The following is a 23682-nucleotide window of genomic DNA, read 5'->3' on the forward strand; positions in this document are numbered from 1 at the left end:
CTAATTCAGGCTCCAGAGGTGCTTCCCTTCCTGCAGCACGGCCCTGCTCCCACTCCTGGGACTGGAAGCTCTCAGAGGCTCAGGAGACACGGCGGGGGCCGGGCTGACAGCGAGGTGAATGGGGTTGAGGTATTTATTCACTCCTGCAGCTCTCGGAAGCCCTGGAGAGGCTTTACCTGCCCCGACTCGCCCGGGGCCGGGTGCTGACAGCAGCAGCGGCGATGTTTTGCTTCGAATTCCCTACATTTGATGAGCGCGGGTGTCTCTCTAGCAAGATATGGGGCTTCTCCGGGGTTATATAACTCAGCCAGGGCAGAGCTGCCCTGTTTGGAGCCGTCCCCCGTTCCGGCTCTCGACACCTGGCAGGGTAATTAGTCACTGATTACGGGCGGTGACGCAGGGCACCAGCCCAGCTCCTGCCCGCGCCCACGGGGCTGAGGGATTGCCTGGGAGCAATGTGTCTGCTTCCTAATCCTGTGACTCCATCGTTAATCAGCCCGGGATAAGAGAGTAAATAAGTCTGTCATTGGAGGCTGGTGCAGGGCAGGACAAATATTTTACTAAGTGTAAAATGACCGTGCTCACAGGGGTCTGAGGATGAGGGAAGAGATGAGGATCTGACTCCACGTTCCAGAAGGCTTGTTTTATTATTTTATGATATAGATTATATTAAAACTATACTAAAAGAATAGAAGGAAGGATTTCATCAGAAGGCTGGCTAAGAATAGAATAGGAAGGAATGATAACAAAGGCAGGTCACTTTGATTGGCCATTAATTAGAAACAACTAACATGGGCTAATCAAAGACCCACCTGTTGCATTCCACAGCAGCAGATAATCATTGCTTACATTTTGTTCTTGAGACCTCTCAGCTTTTCAGTAAGAAAAATCCTAAGGAAGGGATTTTTCATAAAAGATGTCTGTGACAGTGTACCCCTCTGTTTGTGAGTGTCACACACCAGATCTGCACAGGATGTGGAGAGGGAGCCCTGAGCTGGGGCATCAACTCCTGCCAGCAAAGCTTTGGCTCTGGAATTCTGCATCCCCCATGGTCCCTAGCAGGGCTGCCCTCCCCAGGGGCCAGAGAGGATGGTGTGGTGCTGACACAGGGACTGTGCTGGGCCTGGATGTCCCCAGCACAGAGATCTGGGCTGGCACAGTGGGCACAGAGGGGTGCAGGGTTATTGTCCTCATCCCAAGGCAGAGGGACAGCTCCTGCCCAGCAGCAGGGGAGCAGCAGATGGGGGAACCCCACTTGATTGCTGATGCAGCAAGACAACTTCCCCACCTCTAAACAGCATCCTAAGACCCTTTTTCCCAGACCTCTGAGGGAAGCCAACCTCATTCCATAAGGGTTTATAATGGGGAATAAAAAACCACTTTCTGCTTAAAGCAAAGTATTCAAAGCCTATCTGCAGTGAGAGTCCTCAAGCAGCACCACCACTGAGGCAGCAGCCACGTCCACAGGCCTCCAGACTTGTGTTGTACCAGGAAAATGAAATCCTGGATTAGCTGTACACCCTCTTGCAGGACACTGCCCTGGCAGGCAGCTCCAGCTCTCTGCCCCACAGGGCTCCAGCCTTGCTGGCTCCTGGGGGTCAGGCTCCCATGAGAAGGCTGCTAGAGCCTTCATTTCATTCTTAATCCAGAAAAATAAGCAAATAAAAGCAGGATTCCATTTTAGGCCTCTGTATCCTGAAAAGCTGCTGCCAACGAGCCTCTCATGTGCTTGCCCGGCTGCACTGTGGCGCTGGGAGCAGAGGCTGGAGGGGCTGGAAAAGCAGCACAGGGGGACTTGATTTCATATGAGCTGAATTCCAGCTTTCACTCCAGTGGAAAAGTCCATAAAAACGGGGATTTGGAGTCTGCTCCTGCCCGGGGCATGCCTGTGTAACCACTCCTCTCTGCATTCCTCAGATTCCTATTCCGCTGGAGACTGGATTGGAGACGGGGTCTGAGGTCCCTGCTGGAGGGAGCAGAAGGAGAAGGAGGAGGTTTCCCTTGGCCTCTGAGCTGTGAAAGCGGAAAACCAAAGCATGTCACAGGTCATAGAATCCCACGTGCTGCGTGTTGGGCAGACTGTGTGCATTTCCTCACCAGAGGAAAGCAAGAGCCTGCACCCAGCTGGGTACCCCAGGCTGCCGGGCAAGTACGTCTACTACTCCACAGAGAGCTGGACTAAGCCCCCCTCCATGGTGCACCCCAAGGCTCACCTGCTCCCCAGGTGTGGAGCCCAGCCCCTGCCAGAGCATGTGGCTGCCCGCACGCAGGGGAAGGACGAGCAGAATTCCTCCTTGGAGAGACCCCCTGCACCGAGCCAGCCTAAGGAGGAAGAGAACAACAGCACGGACCCTGAGGACCAGCCAATGTCTCCCTCTCTGGATATAACCATAGAGACTCTCAACAAGATGATCCTAGAGATTGATCCCACCTTCCAGCCACTGCCGTGCAGGCCAGTGAGGGCTGCAGGCCAGCCTGCTGCTCAGGGTGACGCTGCAGCCACCAAGAAGCAGGAGCAGGAGGCAATAGGTGAGGCAAAGGCAGCACTCGGGTCACCAAAGCTCCCATCTGGTGAAAATCAGAGCCTGGTTGGGCACACATCTGTCCCCTGGACCCACACAAGGTCCTGTGCTCCTGGGGAGGCTGGAAATGGGCACCAGGGACATTCCCTGCTGTCCCCCAGAGGATCAGTGTCCTGACATCAGGGCTCCATATTAAGGAGCAGCAGTTGTGTATCCAAGCTCTGCCTGACCCCGGTGCTTCCACAGCCCTTCTCTGATCACTGTTGATGTATCTCATGTCCAGGCAGCTCAAAGGGGTCCAGAAAGGAACAGGGAAAACAGCTTTTGGTTCTACCTGATGTTCATTTCCCTGTGTTTGAAGAAAACAATTCTCATTACAAATGGGACTTGCAGCTGTTGGAAAACTTCTAATCCCAGCTGTCACCACCAGTGACGGGCTCTGGGTGCCCAGTGAGGACCCTGCTCCCCTCAAGGGCAGCAGAACCTTTCCCAGGGTCACACTTGACCTGTGGGAGCACATGGGTTTGCAGCCAGATTTCCAGAGCCCTGGGCTAAGGTATCGGGTGTTGCACAACCATCCCATTTAAGTGTTCCCAACCCTTGTGCCAGGGCTTGTGCACTCCCTGGGCAGCATACCTGGCATAGGCAAGGCACCAGCAGCACATACCAGCCCTGTCTCTGCTCACAGTGCCTTATGTGACCCCTTGTGCAACTCTTCCCTGTCATCCCTGCAGCCCAAACTCTCATTTTTTATTCCTGCCTGGGCTCTCCTGCTCATTTTGGGTGTTCAACACCCTGTGCATGGGGCAGCCCCAGCACATGGGGAGCTGACACTGCTGACAGGACAGGTTCAGGATGGTTCAGGTGCCTCAAGCCTCACTGCTTCCCAAAAGCTTTACTGCCCATCCTTGCCTTTACACACGGAAATACCTCAGCAATCAGTCCCCAAGCTTCTTTCCACAGCAAAGTCAAATGTGAGGATGTTAAAGACAGAAAAAAAAAAAATTCTCCCTGAGCCCTCATGCAAACATAAGGAGAAGGATGAGGTGGGTGTGAGGGTGCTGGCGCTGCAGCAAGGCAGCAGCACTGCAGGAGCCAGGCAGTTCCAGAGCAGACAGTGTCTGCTTCCTGCTGGGATGGACAGGGTGGCCTTGCAGATAAAATACTGTGCCAAAGTGCAGATCCAGCTCTGGCTGCTCACTGCCTGACCCATTCCACTGCTCAGGGGCTGGAGCCCCAAGCAGCTCCAGAGGTAACGTGCGAATGGTCTGGAGAATCTAGAACTGAACATCTGGAAAGCTGGCCACGAGTTCAGTGGGGAAAGCCTCACTCCAGCTTTCATTTTCTCTTAACAGCTCTTGGTTTTTTTACACAAACTTCCTCCCATAGTGCAGTGTTCACTCACCTGCTCCTGCTCCAGCCCTGCAACCTGTGCCCTGGTGTGAGGGTGGCAGGGACTGAGGGTGCCCAAGAGAGGTGAGAGGGGCCTGTTCTTGTCTTTTTTAGTGGAGAACATGAGGAAGCTTTAGACATGGCACTCAGTCTTGATGGGCCCCTTCCAGCTCAGCACAATCTATGAAATGCTGCAGCAACAGGAGGCACTTTCATGAGAGGCTCTGTTCCCTCTGGATCCTCCTAGATCCTAGAGGAGAAAGGAGATCTCAGACCTCGGCTTGCGTGACATCTGGGCTCCGTGTTTGTGGCACTTTTGCCACTCCTTGATGCTGGAAAACTTGCCAAGGTCTTGAGCAAATATTTGAGGTTTAACCACAGGTGATAAGAGGAGCAAAGGCAGAGAAGTAGGAGGTAAAAGGCCTCCTGAGCCTGGTGTGCAGACTCTTGTCAGTTCTTTAAAGAACAATTAAAATCCCCATTTCTTTCTCATTTTGGGGAGATATTGACAAACATAATCTGGCCAGCTCACTGCAAGGGTTTGAGCACTGGTGCCAGGGCACATGGACACAGAGCTGCCCCCAGGCTGGGCACTGGAGGAGCTGCTGCTGGCAACAGGGCTGTGAAGGGGCAAGGCTCTGGCTCTGGCTCTGTTCTGCCCTGATCCAGCTGTGTCCCCACTGGGGACCAGCCCTCCTGGCACACCCAGTGCCTCCTTGGCTGTGTTTATCCAATTTTCTGCTTGGATTGGCACAAAGGAGCTCAGGGAATCACTTCTGTACAGCCCTGTGCTTTTCCTGCTCATCCAGCTCCCTGCCCCAGAGTTCAGGTTGATGCTGTGAGCTGCTAACACAGCAGGTCCATCAGGACCTGTCACACCACGGGCAGGGAGCTCAGGGCTGTCAGAGCAGTTTGTCTTTGCTGCAGCAAAAAGGATTTTCCCTCTCTGAGAAACACCTTTGAGAAGGGGAACTTTGCTGAACTCCATGGCAGGGCAAGAAGCAGGAGCTGAAAGCGAAGCTGGGCACGTCCAGGCTGGAAGGGAGGTGCACACCTCTGGCTCTGGAGTGATTAAGTGATTAACCACAGGAGCAGCTCCCCTGGGATGGGATGAATCTGCCATCGCTGCAAGCACTCAAATCAAGTCTGAGTTGCTAAAAGGGCTCTTCCAGCTCAGCCAGAAATGCTGGCTTTATCCAAGGAAGCCTGGATTTGATGTGCACCAGGCGCTCCTGGTGCTGGCTGTGAGGTTCCACTGATGCTGTTGGACAGGAGATGCTGTCAGGTGCGTTCCTGTGTCACTAATGGCAAGTGGAGGGGCTGGCTCTGAGCAGAAAGAATCCCAGAGCAGGACACAGGCACAGAGACTGCTCCAGAGACATCTGTGCAGGGTGGGAGAAAGGAGGAGGGAGCAGCCAGCCCCTGCCAGGTCTGTGCTTGCTGCCAGCAGGGCTGGTGCTGTACACCAGGATGTTGTATCTGCCCCTGTGCCACATGGATTTGTCACTGCCTCACTGGCCCAGCTGTACCTGGGGCCAGGTGACATCCCCTCTGCCCAGGGTGTGCAGGGCCACCCTCTGAACCTGACGTCACCCCGGGGGGAGCAGCCAGGTGTTTTTCTCTTGAGTCAGGTACAAACAGAGCAGCTGCTGGAGGGAACACCCTCCTCTGGCTGCAGGTCTCAGCAGGCCCTGGCTGGGTAATGCTGGCGAGGGGGGTCTGAGCAGCCAGACGTGACCGCTCCCCTTCCCTGGGAGCCTGCCAGCACTGAAGGCATCGCTTCACCTTGGGCTCTGTGAGGAATCAGCCCCCACAGGGTCTCAACACGCTGCTGGACCCCCAGCCCTGCAGAGGGGGAGCCAAAATTCCCAGCAGGAAGAACAGACACATGTTCCTCACAGAGCTTTGCACACACCAGACCCTTCATGAGCTCCTCTCTCTCTCTCTCTCTGCAGACATCAAGTACATAGAGCTGACACCAGGCAGAGCCACGGGGCCTGACCTGCCACAGGGCTCCCCCAGCCCTTCAGGCACCCCCTTCTCCAGGTCCCCTCAGACCAACAGCTTCCTGCCCCAAAAAGGGCCACTGGGAGGCAAATACAGCTCCGGTGACAGCGTGGTTTTCTCCAGCCCACCCGGACCCCCGAGTCCCCAGCCAGCCACGCTGAGCTGCAGCAAAGCATCCGAGAGCAGCAGCGCTCCCTGGCAGTGCCTGGCAGGACACACGGACACAGCCTCCTGCAGCCCCGGGGCCCTCAGCAGCTCCCCAGGTGTTGAGAACCTGCTGAAGCCCGTGCAGGTGCTGAGGGCCCGGCAGAGGGGCAGCTGGGTGTCCCAGCTCTCCACCAGCCCTGGCTCTGACACCAGCTACATCCTGGGCAGGTAAATGCCACCTGTGCCCGCTGGAAGGGCCACAGGGCAGTCCCTCATTCCTTGGGCTGGCAGATGATGCCCTGCAGGGTTGGTGCAGTGGCTGGCAGGGTTTCTGTGTGTGAACAACCCCCTGATCTGTGCTCTGTCTCCCTCCTGCAGCAGCACCCACTCGCTCCACAACGACGACTCCGATGCTTCGGCCGCTGCCTCCCTGTCCCCCTCCAGCTCCCTGGGCAGCCCCTGCTCCCCTTCCTCAGGCATCGTGGCTCACCCCAGGGAGGCTTTTGGCCAGAGCTCCCCCCAGCCCCGGGCAGGGAGCTCCCCCAGCACCTCCTTGGCCCAGAAGGGCCAGGCCAGCAGCTGCCCCCCCTCCATCCTCACCTCGGCCGCCGACATCCCAGTGCTGCTGGTGAACGGGTGCCTGGAACAAGGAGATGGACCCCCCCAGCTGGCCAGAGCCCCCCCAAGTTCTGCCAAACAGCCCCCCCTGGCCAGCTGCAGCCCGGCCTCGAGGCTCGGGGGCCTGAACAACGCGCAGTCAGCACCCACCCTCAGCTGCCTCTCAGACAGTGAGTCACGGGCAGGGTGGGGAGCAGTGCACAGCCCAAAACTGCTGGGAAATGGGGGGCAAACCCCATTTTCCTTCTGCTTTAGCTGCTTATATTCCCTCTGCTTATAGACACAAAGGATGAGAGGTGCTTGCTGTGTTTCCCCGTGGTCCGGGTGGTCTCCAGGCTGAGGGTGGTGACCCAGGATTAGGCACAGCTTTCTGCCCACCGGTGTCCTGGGACGTGGGCTCAGCAGCCAGGAATGCTCTGCTCCCTCCAGGAGATGCAGATGCACCTATTTATAGCACCTGAGAATGAGAAACATCATTCTGTGCTGTGCTGTCCTGTTTGCAGACCCAGAGCGGGTTGGGAGGAGGGGCTGGGGTTCCCGTTGGCTCTGAGGACACCAAAAGGTACCAGGGTTCACAAGGTCCCTCATTCAAGGGCAGACACTGGGGCTATTGTTCTCTGGAGGAGATGAGCAGAGGCAGCTCTCAGGGCAGAGGGTTTTAATTGGAATCTTTATGGGAATAGCAAGAGGGTCAGATCCTGGTGTAAATCCCATGGTCCAGGGGATTGTGCAGGGCTGGGCAGGCTGGCACTGCCAGGGGATTCCATGTGACCCTCTCTGCACTACATCACAGCCTGCCAAGAGAGATAATTACATGGAGAACGAGCTATTCTGAGGAGTGGGGAGGAAAGGATTCAAAAGGATTGAAAAGCCTTCAGCCCTGGCCACCCTGAGAGGGAAATGTCTTTACTGGGCTCTGCCACCTGGGGAAGTCCTTCAGGTTCCTGCTGGCCTTGACACCCTGTGGTCTCTTGCAGGTCCCCTGAAGGCTGGGCAGCCCACCATGAAGTTTGTGATGGACACATCCAAATTCTGGTTCAAGCCAAGCATCAGCAGGGACCGAGGTGAGGCAGGAAAGGCTCTGTGGGTGTGACCCCACCTCGGGCTCTGGCCTGTCCCCAGAGCTCCCCAGTGTCCCTGTGGGGACTCAGTGGGGGCAAATCGAATCCTGCTGGGGGCTGATGGGTGTGGAGGGACCCTCTCAAGGGTTGTGTCATGGCCCCTCTGTGTCCTCCAAGCCCAGCAAAGCTTCTCCTGCCTGTCACACAGCATGGCCTGGGCAGGGTCTGAGTGTCCTGGGGACTGCAGGGACCCGTGGGACCCAGCCAGGGCCCTGCAGGGACGCTGCAGTTGGTGGCACACCAGGGATGTGCGTGTCCTTGGCACATGCTCCAGAGCTTTTCCTGCTGCTGCCAAGGAGGGACTCCCTGCAGAGCAGCAGGGCACAGGGCAGGGAGTTCCCACCTGTTGTGTTTGGCTGAGCCCCTGCCTGTGCTCTGACAGCAATCCAGCTGCTGAGGAACAAGGAGCCGGGCACGTTCCTGGTGAGGGACAGCACCTCCTTCCGGGGCTCCTTCGGGCTGGCCATGAAGGTTCCTGGCTCTCCCTCGGGCAGCCAGACAGGTAAGGGGGTGCATGGGGGGGGCTGCTTCAAGGGTTTAAACTGAAATTACTCAGAATAAACCCACAGAGAAGCCAACCACTCTGGTTTGTGGCAGAGAGCCTCTGTGTGTCCGCTTCTCACAGGGGCTGGCACCATGATGGTGGCACAAAGCAGCTCCAGTGATGCCCTGGGACAGGACTCTGGGGTGGCCAGGGGTGACACAGTGGCACTGGGGCCGCTGCTGATGCTGATTGCGGTTCCTCTTGCAGGTGAGGAGAGCAGTGACCTCGTCCGGCACTTCCTCATCGAGTCCTCCACCAAAGGGGTTCACCTGAAGGGCGCCAGCGAGGAGCTGTACTTTGGTAAGGATGGTGCTGTGCCCACAGCAGCCCTGGCAGCCCCAGGAGCTGTTCCCAAAGCCCCTGGAAGCACCAGCCAGGACCAGGTGAATGTGCTGCACACCTGCCAGCACAGGAACCCCCCAGCCCCAGGTCCTGCCTGCCCTTTCCGTGCCTCCAAAGCAGGAACGTGATCTCCCTACGGGGACGCTGTTTCAGGCCTGTGGGTGGGGGGCTCCAGGCAGCAGCCCCCCCAAACTCACAATTCTGATTGCAGGGAGCCTCTCTGCCTTTGTGTACCAGCACTCCATCACCCCTCTGGCCCTGCCCTGCAAGCTCAGCATCCCCACCCGAGGTAGGAGATGCAGCAGGAGGGAGGCTCTGGGCGGCCCCTCCCGCTGCTCCGGGGAGGTGGGCGAGGTCCTGGCGTGGGGAGGGGTCTGAGCCCCGCTCCGGGTGCCTGCGAGGGGCCGCTCCCCTGGCTGCAGGTGGAGCAGGGACCTGCAGAGCTGACCTGGGGACGGGAGGGCGGTGGCTCCTTCCCGCTGGGGGCAAGGGAAGTGGGAGTGGGAGATCAGAGGTGAATGGAGAGGGAAATGAAGCACAATTAAGTTAATTACTGCTCTAAACCCTTGCAATTAGAGTGGTCCTGTGCCTTTGAGCCTCTTGCGAGATAAGGAAAGGCCAAAGAGGTGACGAGCTCAGCCTGGCTGTGGCATCACTCCTGCTTGTCCTTTGTGCAGATCTCGCTGATGGAGAGGACAGCCCTGACTGTGCTCCTGAACCTGCCCTGTCCCTGGCCAGGAAAACTGCAGGTGAGGACAGGAGCCAGCTGCTGGCCCTGGGGACAGCCTTGGGCACGCTGTGACAGCAGCAGGAGTGAGCACTGGTGGGACATCCCCCTCCAGCTTCCCATGGGGCTGGAGATAGCTGCAGTAAAATGAATTTTACTGAATTTTTACTGCAGGATTTCTGCAGATTTTTCCCTGGGTTGCAAGGAAACCTGATATTTTTAAGGAAGGGAAACTTTGAGTCCTCAAGTTGCTTGAAAACACAGCTCTTGAGGTCATGAGGCTGATAAAAGACCCCCGGGTTCCACGGTTTTAAAGAGTTCCTGATTTTTGAGCCTCTCTCCTGATGGGCTTCAATGGGGGTGGAACAGCTGGAGCTTTAGGAGAGGGATGGGCAGCCAGGGGCTGGTGAAATTCCCTTACAGGGCACGTGTGGGAAAGACAGAGCAGGATGGGGAAGGGTCTGTGCACCTCAGCCTGGGTGAGCTCCAGGTGAAAGCAAAGAATGAAGGGCAGGAGACCACACGGACGGGTCACAACGCAGGCTGGGGAGCTGGAGACTGCTTTGTTTTGCTGGAAATTCTGAAAAATCAGTTGGCAGGCTGGAAAGTTTAGTTTGACCCAGAACAGCCCTTTAAACAGCTCAATCAGCCTGAAATGTCATGTTTTAGGTTGGCTGTCAGCCCTTCGTTAGCTTGGGGTATTTCTGCTTTTCATTAAAGGAAATATGTAATAAACAGAAAAAAAAAAACCCAGCAAATGTGACATTTAGAAACGGGAAATTAAATACTTTGACTTTTACAACAATTAGTGCAAAGAATTAAAGCAAACCAAACTAAATTAGTGAAGAATTTCTGAGTCACCAAATCTTTTAATTTTCATCAAAACAAACCTGACCCGGGTCCATGTGAGGGATCTGCAGGATGACCCCTGGGACCCAGCCCTGCCTCTGGCCCGGGTCACATCCGTGCTGAGCTGTGCTGTCCTTGCAGTGTGCAACGTCCTGTACCTCAACTCAGTGAACGTGGAGACGCTGACAGGAGCCCCAGCCATCCTGAAGGGCATCTCCTGCACCTTGGAGCTGGAGACACTGCCCACCCCAACCCTGGTGCACTTCAGGGTGGCGGAGCAGGGCGTCACGCTGACCGACGTCCAGAGGAAGTAAGAGCTTGGATGGGCCAAAGGAGGGGGGTTCATGGAGAGGCAGCTCCCTCCTCACTGCCCAGCCTCAGGAAAACCTGTCCTGGTTGGACAAATCCATGTCACCACCCAGGGATGGGTGTGGCCCTTTAGCAAGGGATGCTGTGTTTGGTGGCATGGCAGGGAACCAGCTGCACTCAGGGTTGGGGTTTTGGGATGCCTTGAGAGCCTCAGTCTTCCACAAGCACAACAGGATTTGAAAATTCGTGTCCTTTCCCAGGCCCTTCCCTTTCCTAACGATCCCCTCTCCTCTTCCAGGGTGTTTTTCAGACGACACTACCCCTTGGCTGCCATCAGGTTCTGTGGGATGGACCCTGAGAACAGAAAGTGAGTTTTGGGCAGCCATGCCTGTCAGAACCACCCACCACTGCTGTGCTCCCTTCCCTGTGGTTCCCAGTGCCTCTGCACCACTTCAGATCCCAAATCCCATAAAACTGCCCTGGGCACACCGTGCTGGGGTGGATCTAAACACAACCCTTGGCTTTGCAGCTGATGGAATGAGTTAAACATCAGCCTCTGAGCAACTCCCATTCTGTTCTTCCCCCAGGTGGCAGAAGTACTGCAAGTCCTCCAGGTAAGAGCAGGGACTGCTCTTCTCAATGCTGCTGCTTTGGGAAGTGGCTGCATTGCAGAGCAGAAAAGAACGAGCTCAAAAATGAGGAGGGGATGTGATAGAAGTTACCATGGTGGCAGGATGAGGCGTGGGACTGATGGGTGAAGCTTTTAGGGGGGGTTGCTCTGTAGGTTTGGATGAGAGGTTTGGCTGAGCCCAGTTTTCCACATCCCCTCATGCAGAACCCCTCATCCAAATCCCACAGCCTTCCCAGGGACTTGTGCTGGGTTCAGGAAGTGAGTTTATATCTGGCTCTACCTTGTGCTCAAGAATCTTTTCACAGCTGGGGAAGCCTTGCCAAAAATGCTCCTCCCGGCTGCTTGGCTTCCAAGGAAACGTGATTGGGGAGCGGGCCAAGGTGGAATTGCTGGAACTGGGATTTGGCTTTGTGGCTGGGCTGGTTTCAGCCTATTCCTTCAGATTCCTGGATGCAAACTGAATAAGCCTCTTTTCTTTCACAAAGAATCTTTGGGTTCGTGGCCAAAAGCCAGACAGACTCGGAGAACCTCTGTCACCTGTTTGCAGAGTACGACACCGTGCAGCCAGTGTCCCCTGTCATCGACCTGCTCCGCCAGCTCCTGCCCAGCCCGTAGGGACACAGCCCTGGGACACTCAGGGCCAGCAGCTGCCCACACACTGCTGAGCTTCTCCTGCTCCCCTTCTCCTGCTTCTGGGTTGCATTTTGGCAACAGCACGTATTTTGAAATTTTTTGTTATGCACCACCGCATCAGGAGCCTCAGCTAAAGACTTTCAGCTCTGGTGGGATGAGATGCCCCTCCAAGCCTCTCCATGGGGCACTGGCTGCCCTGGGAGAGGGATGGGAGCTGTGCTCTCAATGGAACCACTGCCCCTCAACTGGACTATCTGCTTTGAAGGACCACAATGCTCTGGCTGGGGTTTCCACCAGCCATGATATTCCCTGTTCTTGAGGTGTCTGGGCTGGGGGAGGTCTTGGAGCTGAACTGAGCTGGGGACTCAGCCCTGACACCCCAGTGCTGCAGGGAGGGAAAATCTGGGGGAGGAATCGCCCCCTGAGCAGCACAAAGAGGCAGCTTTGCAAATCAAAGTGTATAAAATGACTAAGTCCTGCTGGAAACCTGCTTCCCTCGAGGAGCAAGCAGCATCCACAGGCAGGAATTGACAGAGCAGCGCATTTTTCCTGGTGCTGGGAAATTCTCCTGCCCTTTTACGCAGTGCAGGGTTGCGGGCGGGGCTCGACCTCCCAGCATTGGAGAGAGCTGGGAAATAAATGGTGACATTTCCATGACAGTGAAACATCATCGGGTTTTTGGAAATGACTTGCCTGAATTTGGGCCGGATTCTCAGATGACGTAAATTGGCAGGGCCTCGAGGAAGACGGTGCTGCCATGATCTGCAGCAGCTGAAGGGTCAGCTCGTGCTGTAGCTCAGAGCAGAAAGCAGCTCTGAGGCCACCACGCTCCTCTCTACCTTATTTCTCATTTGGTGCCTCTGCTTTGGTTTAATTTTGGCCCCCATGTTAACAAACCCTCGCAGGGGTGTTTTCAACAAAGCCATAGAATATTTTTCAACAACACCACGAGGATGGCAGCAATGGAGACACTTGCTCTGCTCCAGAGCAGCTGAACAGATGCACACAGGGCAGAGTCCCTGTGCTCCAGTCAGGCTGTAGAAGGGGTCCAGCTATGGCCTCTCTTGGCAATGACCAGAACAGATATTGGGGTCACTGCAGGGGGAGCACATGGGGCACCAGAAGGAGACAGCAGCAGCTTTGTCCCCCCAGCCCCTCTGCCCTGAGCTCTGCTCAGCCTCAACCCAGCACTGCAGGGTGGGCCTGGGAGCTGGTGCCCAAGGGATCCAGATGCCTCTGCTCTCCCCATCATGCTGCAGGAACCAAGGGGCTGCAGCTCCCCAAGGTCACAGGCAGTTTGGGCTGTGGGTCCTGAGCCCTGAGACCCTGGGGCAGTCCCAGGACCCCCAGAGCAGGACTCTGTTGTTATCATTTTGCTGGTCAGGACCAGCAACTGGGAATGGGGACGGGCAAAGGCTTTGGCTCCTCATGGTGCTTTGGGGGGTTGTGGTGCCCCACCGAGCCCAGCCAGCCCTGGTAGCCACCAGCACAGGGCCAGGGCATGGGACTGGGCTCCAGGAGGCCCATCTGCCGTGCCAGCAGATTTCTGGGCTGTCTGTATTGGCTGCAGCCCATCCCGGTGCTGTTTGCACAACGCCAGCACCGCCCGCAGCCCGGCTCCGGTAACCAGAGCACCCAGCTGGCCACCCCAGCCACCCCAGGAGCCACCAAACACGGACTCAGCGACCTCCTGAGCCATGACCCTGGGCAGAACTGGCGGCAGACACTGGGGCAGAGCCGAGCCGTGACCGGGAAGTGCGCGGCTGTCGCAATTCCTGTGCCTGGGCATCTCCCGCCTGCATCCTGACACCTTCCCCAAACACCGAGCGGGGCTGGAGGTGCCCGGTGCGCCCTGGCACCAGCAGGAACCTGCTCATGGTGCCTCGGGCTGCAGCACTGCCTGGCCACGAGCCCATGTCCCTGGAGCAGCCGGTGCCTGTCCCTGTGTGCCCCTGAACTTTGAAGCCGGTCCAGGGTCCCCTCCCCAGGCTGGCGCCGTTGCCGCTGCTCGGTGGCGCTGCGTGGGGCGACAGTGACAATCCTCGCAGTGGCACCGGTGGAGACACTGAGCCGGGAGTCATGAGGAAGCAAGAAATTATTTGTTTCTCACCCCATCCCTGCTCAGGGAAGTTCTTCCTGAGGCTCGTGGGCTCCTGGGTTTGCAGGGCTGCTGAACCCCAAACCCAGAGCAGGTCCCTGGGCAGAGGTGGTGACCAGAGCCTGTCCCCACACCAGTGGGACCCCACAGCCCCCTCGTTCCTGCTCTGCCTCCCTCCCCTCCCATAATTTAAAACCATAAAAGATAAAACACACTGGACAGAAACACATCAAATAACGGGAAATTAAATACAGTAATTACCTTTTTTGAGGATACAAAGGTTCAAGTGTACTGCAAAAGGTCGGTGCTACACGGGAATCTGATGGGACGGGCTTGGCCTGGGAGGGACGGACAGGGACCCCTTGGGCTCCAGGGGACACGCTGGGGGTGAGGGACACTGGTACATGGTGGTGTGTAAATACAGCCCTAAACTACAGGAGAGACGCTACGAGACGCTGGAGCCCTCGGAGCGGGACACAGAATGTGCCCTGGGGCATTGCCAGGAGCCCCCAGACCAGGAAAGGCCCTGCTGGACCCGCCCTGGTGCAGACGGGGAGTGGCCGAGGCCACCAGGCTGACACTGTCACTGCACTGTGTCCTGCTGTGGTGCTGCCACAGGGGACTGGCACTGGGACTGGCACTGGGACTGGCACTGGGACTGGCCCCGGGAGTCCCTTCCTTGGTGCGGGGGCTCTGAGGGGTGGCAGGGACAGGGACCCCCCTCCCACCAAGGACCATCCTGGTAAATGGACTCAGTTTAGAAGCTGTGTGTGAGCAGGGCCACGGGCAGCCAGGGCAGGCAGGGATCTGGCAGGCACAGGGCAGGCAGGGATCAGGAGGGCAGAGGGTGTTTCACTAAAACTGAAACGCTTCGTTCCCATCGGGGGGCCTCGGACAGGACAAATCCACATGGAAAACCAAAACCGACCACTGAGGCCATGATGGAGCCAGAGGGTGGGTCAGGAGGGGATTGGGGAAGTCCCCTCTGTCTTTAGCACACTTTCCATGGCATTTTTATGTGAAAAATTTCCATCCCAGAAGAAAAACCAGGTACAAAACCAGTGACAATTTCTCAGCTGAGAACATTGTGCTGGTGAAATCAGATCCCATCACGGAGACATTCCAGAATCCATCCCAGTTTTGTCACATTGGCCAAGAAGAGAAGACAGGAGCCATCACTGCAGTGCCCCAGTCCCTGGGGATGGAGAATTCCAGCCTTGGGGCCACACAGTCACTTATCAAATCCCACCAACAACATTTTTTAAATACTAAAAAATTTGGGGAAGAAAGAAAAAACTCAAACCAAAAGAAGCTCTTCCCCCTGGGATGTGTTTCCTGGGCATCCCTCACCCCTCCACCTTCCCTTCAATGCTGCTTGCCTGGGGATCCCGACCCCCTCACCCCAGGAGGGAGGAGGGGGAGACAGGATGGATGAGAGGCTTTGTCCCTGCACAGGGAGTGGGATGGGGCTGGGCCATGGGGAGGAGGACCTGGGCTGGGGGGCTGGGGGGCTGCAGCAGGGTGGGGGAAGGTCTCTTATTGCTCTGAGTGGCCACACTGCCCTTCACACACACACACACTCGGGGTGGGATGCAGGCAGGGGGGTCTCTCCAGGCCCCCCAGTCCTTGCCTGGGCAGCCTCTCGCCACCAGGGAGGGCAAGATGAGGCACTTCTGCTGCTGCCCCTGCAGAGGTGTGGCATGGAGGGCACTGAGCCGCAAATGCGCTGCTGCCACCGCGCCCCCCGAGCTGCCAGGTGTCCGAGGTTACCTGCGGGGCCAGGCTGAACACCGGGGGCACCACGGGGCAGCAGCAGCAGCAGCAGCATCAGGGGTGCCCCCCACCCACTCCACCCAGGCAGCCCGGGCAGCATCATCCAAGCCGTGTCCGTGCGGGATGGAGGCGCGGCCGGCGCTCGCCGGGGTGGATCCCTGGCGGTGGCTGTAGTGGTCATGGCGGTGCCGCGGGCGCGGAGCGCGGCGCCATCCCAGGCGCATCCCGGGCTCCCCCGGCACTGCTCAGCAGTCACGTCCCCTCTCCTTCTCTCTCCTGGGCAGCCCCGGCGGGGGTCCTGGCCCTGCACGGCGCGGGGCCACCGCGGTCACGCTCACATGCTGTCGGCCAGCTGGTGACAGTCCAAGTCCCCCTTCAGCTCCAGGAAGCCCGGCAGCTTCACCCCCGTCTTGCGGTCCACGCACCAGCACTTGCCCCGCTGCCCGTCCAGCGCCGGGTGACACTGTGGGGATGGCTTTGGTCATAAACTGTGGGGATGGCTTCGGTCAAGGACACCCAGCCTGGACCCCACGGGCTGCCTGGCAACCCAACCAGGAGCTCTCTTTGGGGCTTTACCACCCCCATCCCACCTGGGGTTTTTGGAAAGGGCCCCCAGCACCCAAAGGGTGATTCCCACCAAAGCCAGGAGCCAGGCAGGCTCTGCCATGCCTTGTCACTGTCCCCTCCATCCACGCCCCCCTCCCAGTCTCACCTTGGCTCTACAACATGCCCCTCCCAGCCCCCTGTGACGGGTCAGAGCCCATCCTACCTGCTTGGGGTGGAAGTTGCCGTTGCGGTCGCAGTTGGGGATGGGGATGACGTAGAGATCCTCGTGCGTGCGGGTCTGCGAGGCCGCCAGCCGCTCCAGCGCCCGGTGCAGCTCACTCTGGCACGAGCCCTGTGCCTGGGCAAAGGGAAGGCTGAGCTGGCTGCAGGGCTGGCACATGCTCCAGGCCCTGAGCCACAGGACCCTGACCCTGGAGCACCCTCCCTGCCCTCCCCAGCCCTCCTGGGGCTCACCATGACCCGCGTGTCCTCGCGGTGGTGAGGGCTCCCGCTGCTGCGCATCTTGTTGCCGTTGTTGACCCTCTTGGCCTGCTGCTTCTGCAGGCACTTGCGGTCGTGGATGCTGCAGGGGCTGAAGCTGTTGTTGGGGTGGTCGATCTCCTCCTTCTCTGCAGAGACACAGACCAAGGGGGCTCAGTGCCACAGAGCCCCCACGGTGTCCCAGTGTCCACAGTGCCACTTGCACCCTGAGGAACAACATGCAGTGGCTTCTGGCAGGTGCCACATCACTGTCTCTGGTCCCTACAAGTGTCACTCACAGCCCTGGGTCCATCCTGCCCCTTCCACTGCACTGGGCTGGGCTCCTTGCAGCACTGGGAAAGACTCCTGGGAGTTTTTCCTACTCATTAGCCACAGCTAACAACTTCTTGCCGTGTGTCTGTTATTGTAGGGTCACAAATGCCCGCTGCAAGTGCTGGGCAGTGGCTCCAGTGTGCTGGGTCTGGCTGTGCCCTTGCCAGCCACACCCCACCAGGTGCTCACCCACAGCTCTGGAGCTACAGGCTTGGAAGCTGAGACACGAACAGTGAGCTCCAGGACACCTCAGCGCCTCCCAAAATCTGCCTGTAGGAGCTGCAGTGGCAGTGGAGGCACCGGGGTGGAGCTGAGCCCCCGCCAGGCCCGGGGCGGCACCGGGCGCCACGGCCGGGAGTGGAGCCGTGCTCTGCTGCGGGGAACGGCCCTCGCCAAGACATGAAAGAAGAAATTCCTGGAATAAGAAAGTTAATCTCCCGCGGGGCCGATCCCAAAAGGCGGCACTTGGCATCCCCGCCTGCGCCAGGAGCGCAGCCAAGCTGCCGGCCCAGATGTTGGCAGCTGGACAGAGCGTCATGAGACGAGTGCTCAGCGTGACTTTAGCTTTTTAAAAAGCTGCCGGTTCCTCTGGTTTGGGGCCCGTGAAGACTCTGTGGAGGGGGAACACCCCAAGAACCAGGGTTCTTCCTGTGCTCAGAGCTGCGTCAGGCACAGCCCAGGGAGTGTTTTGCCCCCCAGTCCACCTGGGCTGTACAGGGAAGTGGCTGAGGTTATCATGGGGTTGGGCTTAAACAAATCAATATTGCAGCTGGCAGCAGGGAACACCTTCCAAACAGGCAGGGGGTGGTCACTGTCAAGGGTCACACCCAGGGGCTCACAGTGCCAGCACAGGGGCTGTTGGGTGACACCCGGCGCTGGCCCTTCCCACAGGCAGGCAGAGGGCTTAGAGCCACAGCTTCCTGCCCACTGTATCCCCACGGCATCCCGGTCCTGATCTCCCACCAGCACCTCTTGCCTCGGTCCCTGCAGTGCAGGGCTCCTGGCCCAGTTCCTGGGGGCCCGGTTAAAGTCCAGAGCGAAGCCCCAATCAAAGCCCCCTCCCTCGTGGGTGTTATTTGCTTTTTGCTTAATCTGTCCATTTTTTTTTTCCAGGAAATAGCTCATGCCCTTGAAATTTGAAACACGAACCCAAAGCCTCCAGGACCCTGCACAGAGCAGTGCCAGCGCCAGCCCCCGGCGGCACCAACCACGAGGCTGTGGCGCAATGGGGGCGCTGGTGGCAGAGCCCCGCCGGGAGCTCGGTGACTCTGGCAAGGATGCTCCTCCCCTGTATCCCTGTGGGGATACACACAGCAAGAGCTGGGCAGATTTGGCACCCGTGGGGGACCACCGTGCCGAAGTTCCTGCACCTCCATGCGCTGCTCCCACGCCGTGGAAAGGCAGCACCGGGAGGCAGCGGCGCTGCCCCCGCAGGGGAAGCCCTCACCGGTGGCCGGCACAGCCAAACCCCCTTCTTCCCCCCGCCAGCCGCCTCCAGAGCATCAAATCTCCCGGCTTAAATAAAACCAGATGCCAATAACATTTTCATAAGGTCACATGAAACGCCGGTGCCTCCGGGCAGCGAGGCGGCTCCTGACAGCGCTCGCTCGGGACCCGCGGTCCCCGGCTCTCACGGCAGCTTCAGCATCCCTCCCTCCCTGCCCTTGGGGTTACTGTCCCCCTGCTAAGTGACACACAGCAGCTCAGGGGACCTCTCGCCTCCCTGGAAATCCGAAAACTCACCCTCAGCACAAAGACTCGGGAAAAGCAACGCGTGTGGAGCCCAGAGCTGCCACACCCCACACTGCCCTGATGCCACCCAGTCTGCCGCTTCTGCATGGGCACCACCACCCTGGAGGCATGGAGGGTAGGGGGGTCCCGATTTGGCCAAGGAAAGCCTCTCTGGTCACTGCGGTGCCAAGAGGATGGGAGCGGGGGCTGACCTCGCTGGACACATAAACCAACCGCCTGTCCCGGGAGGAGGAGGAGGAGGATTCCTGCCGGCCTGTGGACAGGGCACACAAACGAGTCATTCAGCATCGCCTTCAATTAACGGGAGCTGCAAATGAGGTTGGTCACGTGCCGAGTCTGTGATTCACAGCGCTGAGCCCGAGGGAGCGGGAAGGGCTCCGGCTCCACCGCGCGGATCCCGTGGGAGCAGAGCCTGGGGCAGCCAGCAAAGCCCTGCGACCTCGCGTGTGTGTCCTTGGGGACAGACAAGTGTCACTGACCCCCACAGCTCCAGCCCCGCTCCCCCCTGTGCCACCAGCCCCAGCACCAAGGACCTCATATGCCTCAAAGGGCACAAGGGACATCCACATGTGTGTGGCCAGTGTGGCACAAGCCACAGTGAGCCCCAGCACCCTCCATGTCCCTTTCCAGCGCCCCCAGTGTCACCTGTGGGTGGTCCTGGCAGGACTGTGGCAGTGCTGGCTCTTGGCTTCCTGGGCTCTGGACTTGGCAGGCGCCAGCACTGGGAGGGCCGTGCTCTTTGTGCCAAGTGCTGGTTCTGGCAGAACGTGGGGAGCCAGGGATGGGGGTGGCAGAGGTGCAGACACAGGCACCTACTGCCCATTGGCCTGGGATGCCAGCTGGGAGCTTGGCCCGTCCCCATGCCGTGCTCAAACACGGCTGAGCACCTCCCACCTCAGTGCCCAATGTGGGACCGAGGGAGGGGAGGTCAGGATGCAGCAGAGGGAGTGAGGAATGCAGGTGCAGGTGATTCCCCAGAGGGACCAGAACCTTGCCAGGAGCAGCACCCAGCCTGGAGAAACCCAAGTGTTGGTGAGCCCCCAGCCCAGGGGACAGCTGGGACATGGCTGAGCCTTGCCTGGCAGAACCCAGCCTGTCCTCCCTGCCTGTGCACTGTCCAGCCATGGCTCAGCCACCACCATTCCTCCCTGTGAGTGCACACAGAAAGGAAACAGGATCTGTCCCAGCTTACAGAGACCACACGGGATGAACGCAGCTCCCATGGGTCAGGTTTTCCCAGACATAATCATTTACCCAACACTAAATCACTCATCGTGTGTGCTGGGGAATATGTCCTCACCTCCTCCTGGCTGCCACACATGGGCTCAGCCACCACCACCCGCCAGCTGTGACAGAAACACGGGGCTGGCACCTTCTGGAGCCGGCCCTGCACAGGGTTCTGGCTGAGGAGTGGGATCCCAAAGCCAGCCATGAGCTGGCAGGGCCAGGGTCCAGCACGAGGTGCCCAGACCTGCTCGAGTAAGGTGAGCAGCCACTGCTCCCTCACCTCCTGAGAGTCACATCCTGTGGGTGCCACAGGTCCCGGCTGAGCAGAGAGGCTCTTCCTGGCTGTGGAGCCGGGAGCCATGTCCGACTGCTCACAAAGCCCAGCCCCCTGATCCCAGCCTCTTCCCTGGAATGCGGAGCCCCCCGGCCAGAGCCCCCAGACAAAATGTTTACTGTACGAGTTAACCGCTTCCCAGCCGCCGGCACCGCTCAGCCCCGCGGGCACAGCCGGGGGCACCTGCTCCGTACAGCCCTGCCCCTCAACGGGCACTTAATTCCCTTCTGCTGGTCCCCAGGGGCATCAGAGACACCAGCCATGCCAGGGTGCCCTCGCTGTGCCAGGCAGGGCTGTGTGGGAGCCTGCAGCCCCCAGCCCCACGCTCCCACCATGCCTGGGATGTACCACTGGGACAGCATCGATTTCTGTGGGTGTCCTGCCCACATCCTGTCCGGGACACAGGGGCTCCTGCTGCCCTCTGGCCCATCCTGCTGCCTGTGAGGCTGCTGGCTAGCACGGTGCCCGGCGGGCGACCCGGCTGCCATAGCCACCCACCCATCCCCAGCCAAGCCAAAACACCGCGGGAAGGAAGGGAAAAAATGCAAGGCTGTTTCCTAAAGGCTCTGGGAAAAAATGTTGCATTACACGGGGCACGGCCAAAACCAACAGGGCTTGGCAGCACGGCGCAGCCCCGGGCCAGGGAGCCCAGACAGCTCCTGCAGGATGTGGGATGAGGACAGACAGGCAGGACAGGGGGGCTCTGAGCACTCCCAGCCAGCTCCTGTCCCAGCAGGGGTGGCCAGAGGGGCCTATCCATGAATGGCACTCATCACAACGGAGCTGCCATGGATCAGACATGCAAGGAGGGAGTGGAAGTGGGATCCAGCCCCCTGGATGGGCAGGGACAAACATTGCTCCAGTCCCTTCTGCCCCTCAAGGAGCTCTAAGTGACCCCACGTGGGGACCCAGGGTCAGGCCAGATGTGGATTGTTCTGGGCTGATACTCCCCAGCTTCAGGGGACATGGTCCTGGTCACAGCCTGCAGGATGGGAAAGGGGAACCACCAATGGACCAGGTCCCCACTCTGATTCCCTGGAAGCAGCTTTATTGCCATGGTGTGACCTGCACAGCTCTGGGGTGGCTTCCCACTGCTGGCTTCCCTCTCAGATCCCAAATCCTGCCCAAGCACCAGGGGTCACCACCACCACCTGCAAGGCAGACAGAGCACACGGGCAGCAGCTCCTCCAGCCTAGCAGGGCAGACACAGCTCACACACAGCTCCCAGCTGGCCCTGCCTGGAGGGAAGCAGGTGCCCCCTGCCCTCTTTCCTGTTTCCCCCCAGGAAAACAGGGGGGAAACAGATCTGGTGCAGCCAGACCTGCCAGCAGCATCCCAGAGGTCACAGAGCAACAGGAGCTTCCCTGGCAGCTGGGATGTGTCCCCAAGGGCTGCAGGTGCTTGCAGGACACTGTCCCACTGTCCCATGGTCCAGGGCCACATTGCAGCCAGGGCACAGCAGGTGAAGGTTCACCTCTCCAGCACATGTGGTGCCAGTGGCTGTGACACTGCTGTGCCCTCGGTGGGTAAGGATGGCACAAATGTGAGCCACTTGTGCCAGGTCTCCTGCAGCCTGCCTCTGCTCCTTCCCTGGAACATGCTCCCTGCATTCCCATCCTGTGCTGTCCCATCCCATCCTGCCTCTCAGAGTCATGGAATTGTTTGGGCTGGAAGGGACCTTAAAGACCACCCAGTTCTACCCTCCTGCCGTGGGCAGGGACACTTTCAACCAGATGAGGTTGATCCAAACCTCATCCCACCTGGCCTTGAACACTTCCAGGAATGGGGCACCCAGAAATATTCTGGGCAACCTGTGCCAGAGCCTCACCACCCTCACAGGGAGGAATCTCCTCCTAACATCTAATCTAAATCTTCCCTTTTTAGTTTAAAATCCTTCCCCTTGCCCTGTCACAATCTATCCGTGTAAAAGTCACTCCTCATCATTTTTCTCAGCTCCCTCTAAGTATGGGAAGGTCCCTGATGAGTCCACAGCTCTTGCCGAGTGAGCAGGGAGTGGGTTGGTGCCAACAGGGGTCATGCCACTGCCCCTGCGAGGGACAAGGACCCCCAGGCACCCACCCAGGGTACCCACCCTGGGCACCCACCCTCTGCCGCCCCTCCGCCGCCTCACCTGGGGGCTGGAGGCTCTCCTGGATGGCCTCGACGTCGGCCAGGTCTGTGCAGATGCCCTGGCCGTGCATGAGGGTGCGGAGGGGCCGGGGCTCGCCGCGGGGGGGGTAGCAGCGCAGCCCCGCTCCGCAGCGCGCGGTGTAGACGCCGCAGGCGGTGCCGCGGGGCAGCGCGCAGGTCGCGCAGCACCCGCAGCCCGGCTCCCGCACCAGCTCCGCGCAGCCCTGCGGAGCCTTGCACCGCGCCAGCCGCTCCTCCGAGCACGGCGGGCACTGGATCGCCTCCTCGCCGCTGCCCGGCCGCGCCGCCGCCGCCAGCAGCGCCAGCACCACCGGCAGCACCGGCAGCCCCAGCGGCAGCCCCGGCCCCGGGCGCATGGCGGCCCCGCTCCGGCCCCGCTCCGCGGCGCTCGGCTGGCGGCGGGCGCGGGGCGGCGGCGGCGGCTTTATGCGGCTTTATGCGGCCCCTGGCCACACCTCCCGCCGCCGCCACCGGGGCCACCGGCGGGGCCGCCCCCGTCGCCACCGGGAACCCACCGGGCAGCGACGCTCCCCCCGGCGGCGGCCACACCGGCACCGGCACCGCCGGTGGCTTCAGCGGCCAGGCCACCGGCGGGGCAGCCCCGAGCAGCGCCGAGAGCCGGCCCGGAGCCCTCGGCCCCGCGGCGCCCACCCGAACCACCCGCCTCCTCCACCCCGCTCAGTCCCGAGAGCAACCGGGATGAACGGGGGTCACACCGTGCGGGGCTGCAGCGCGGGGAACGCGGCCAAGACCCCCGGGGTGGGCTCCGGGCTCCGGGTGTGGGGGGTCCCGGAGGGAGGAGAAGTGCTGCTGATAACGGAGCATCTCGCACGGCTCGGCCTCGGAGTGTCCGGGACGGCCCAGGGCGGCCCCGCCGGGCCCCCGAGCCCACCTGGCCCCGGTCCCGCAGCCCCCCGCGCCCCCCGCCCCGCACAGCCCGGGATAGGTTGAAGGCTGCCGGCACCTAGTGGCTACTCGGGAAAAGCGGGAGCGGGCGGAAGCCCCGGCTGCCTCCTGGGACCCCGGCCCCGCCAGTCCCCGCTGCACCGGGCGAGGGCGGGAACCCAGAGACGCGGGGAGCAGCCCCTGTGCCCGCGGGACAGTGCCCGAGCATCACCCGGGGCTGGTGACCCCCGAGCTGCGCCC

At 59.7% G+C, this 23682-nt stretch overlaps 2 protein-coding genes across 2 annotated transcripts; one reads left to right on the forward strand and one right to left on the reverse strand.

Annotated features, from left to right (window-relative positions):
* Positions 1–2036: 2036 nt before the first annotated feature.
* On the forward strand, positions 2037–12450 carry TNS4 (tensin 4). The gene is made up of 12 exons (XM_054649840.2): positions 2037–2529; positions 5870–6296; positions 6447–6856; positions 7664–7750; positions 8190–8309; positions 8559–8651; positions 8905–8982; positions 9371–9442; positions 10411–10579; positions 10877–10945; positions 11166–11192; positions 11695–12450. Exons 1-12 carry the CDS (start codon positions 2037–2039, stop codon positions 11822–11824), a joined length of 2175 nt encoding a protein of 724 aa, XP_054505815.2. The 3' UTR covers positions 11825–12450.
* Positions 12451–14174: 1724 nt separating this feature from the next.
* On the reverse strand, positions 14175–22969 carry IGFBP4 (insulin like growth factor binding protein 4). The gene is made up of 4 exons (XM_054649871.2): positions 22517–22969; positions 16734–16888; positions 16483–16617; positions 14175–16176 (listed from the first exon to the last, which is right to left on the reverse strand). Exons 1-4 carry the CDS (start codon positions 22890–22892, stop codon positions 16048–16050), a joined length of 795 nt encoding a protein of 264 aa, XP_054505846.1. The 5' UTR covers positions 22893–22969; the 3' UTR covers positions 14175–16047.
* Positions 22970–23682: the final 713 nt, after the last annotated feature.

Source organism: Agelaius phoeniceus, chromosome 26, assembly GCF_051311805.1.
Source record: "Agelaius phoeniceus isolate bAgePho1 chromosome 26, bAgePho1.hap1, whole genome shotgun sequence".
In the NCBI taxonomy this organism is placed as follows: domain Eukaryota; kingdom Metazoa; phylum Chordata; class Aves; order Passeriformes; family Icteridae; genus Agelaius; species Agelaius phoeniceus.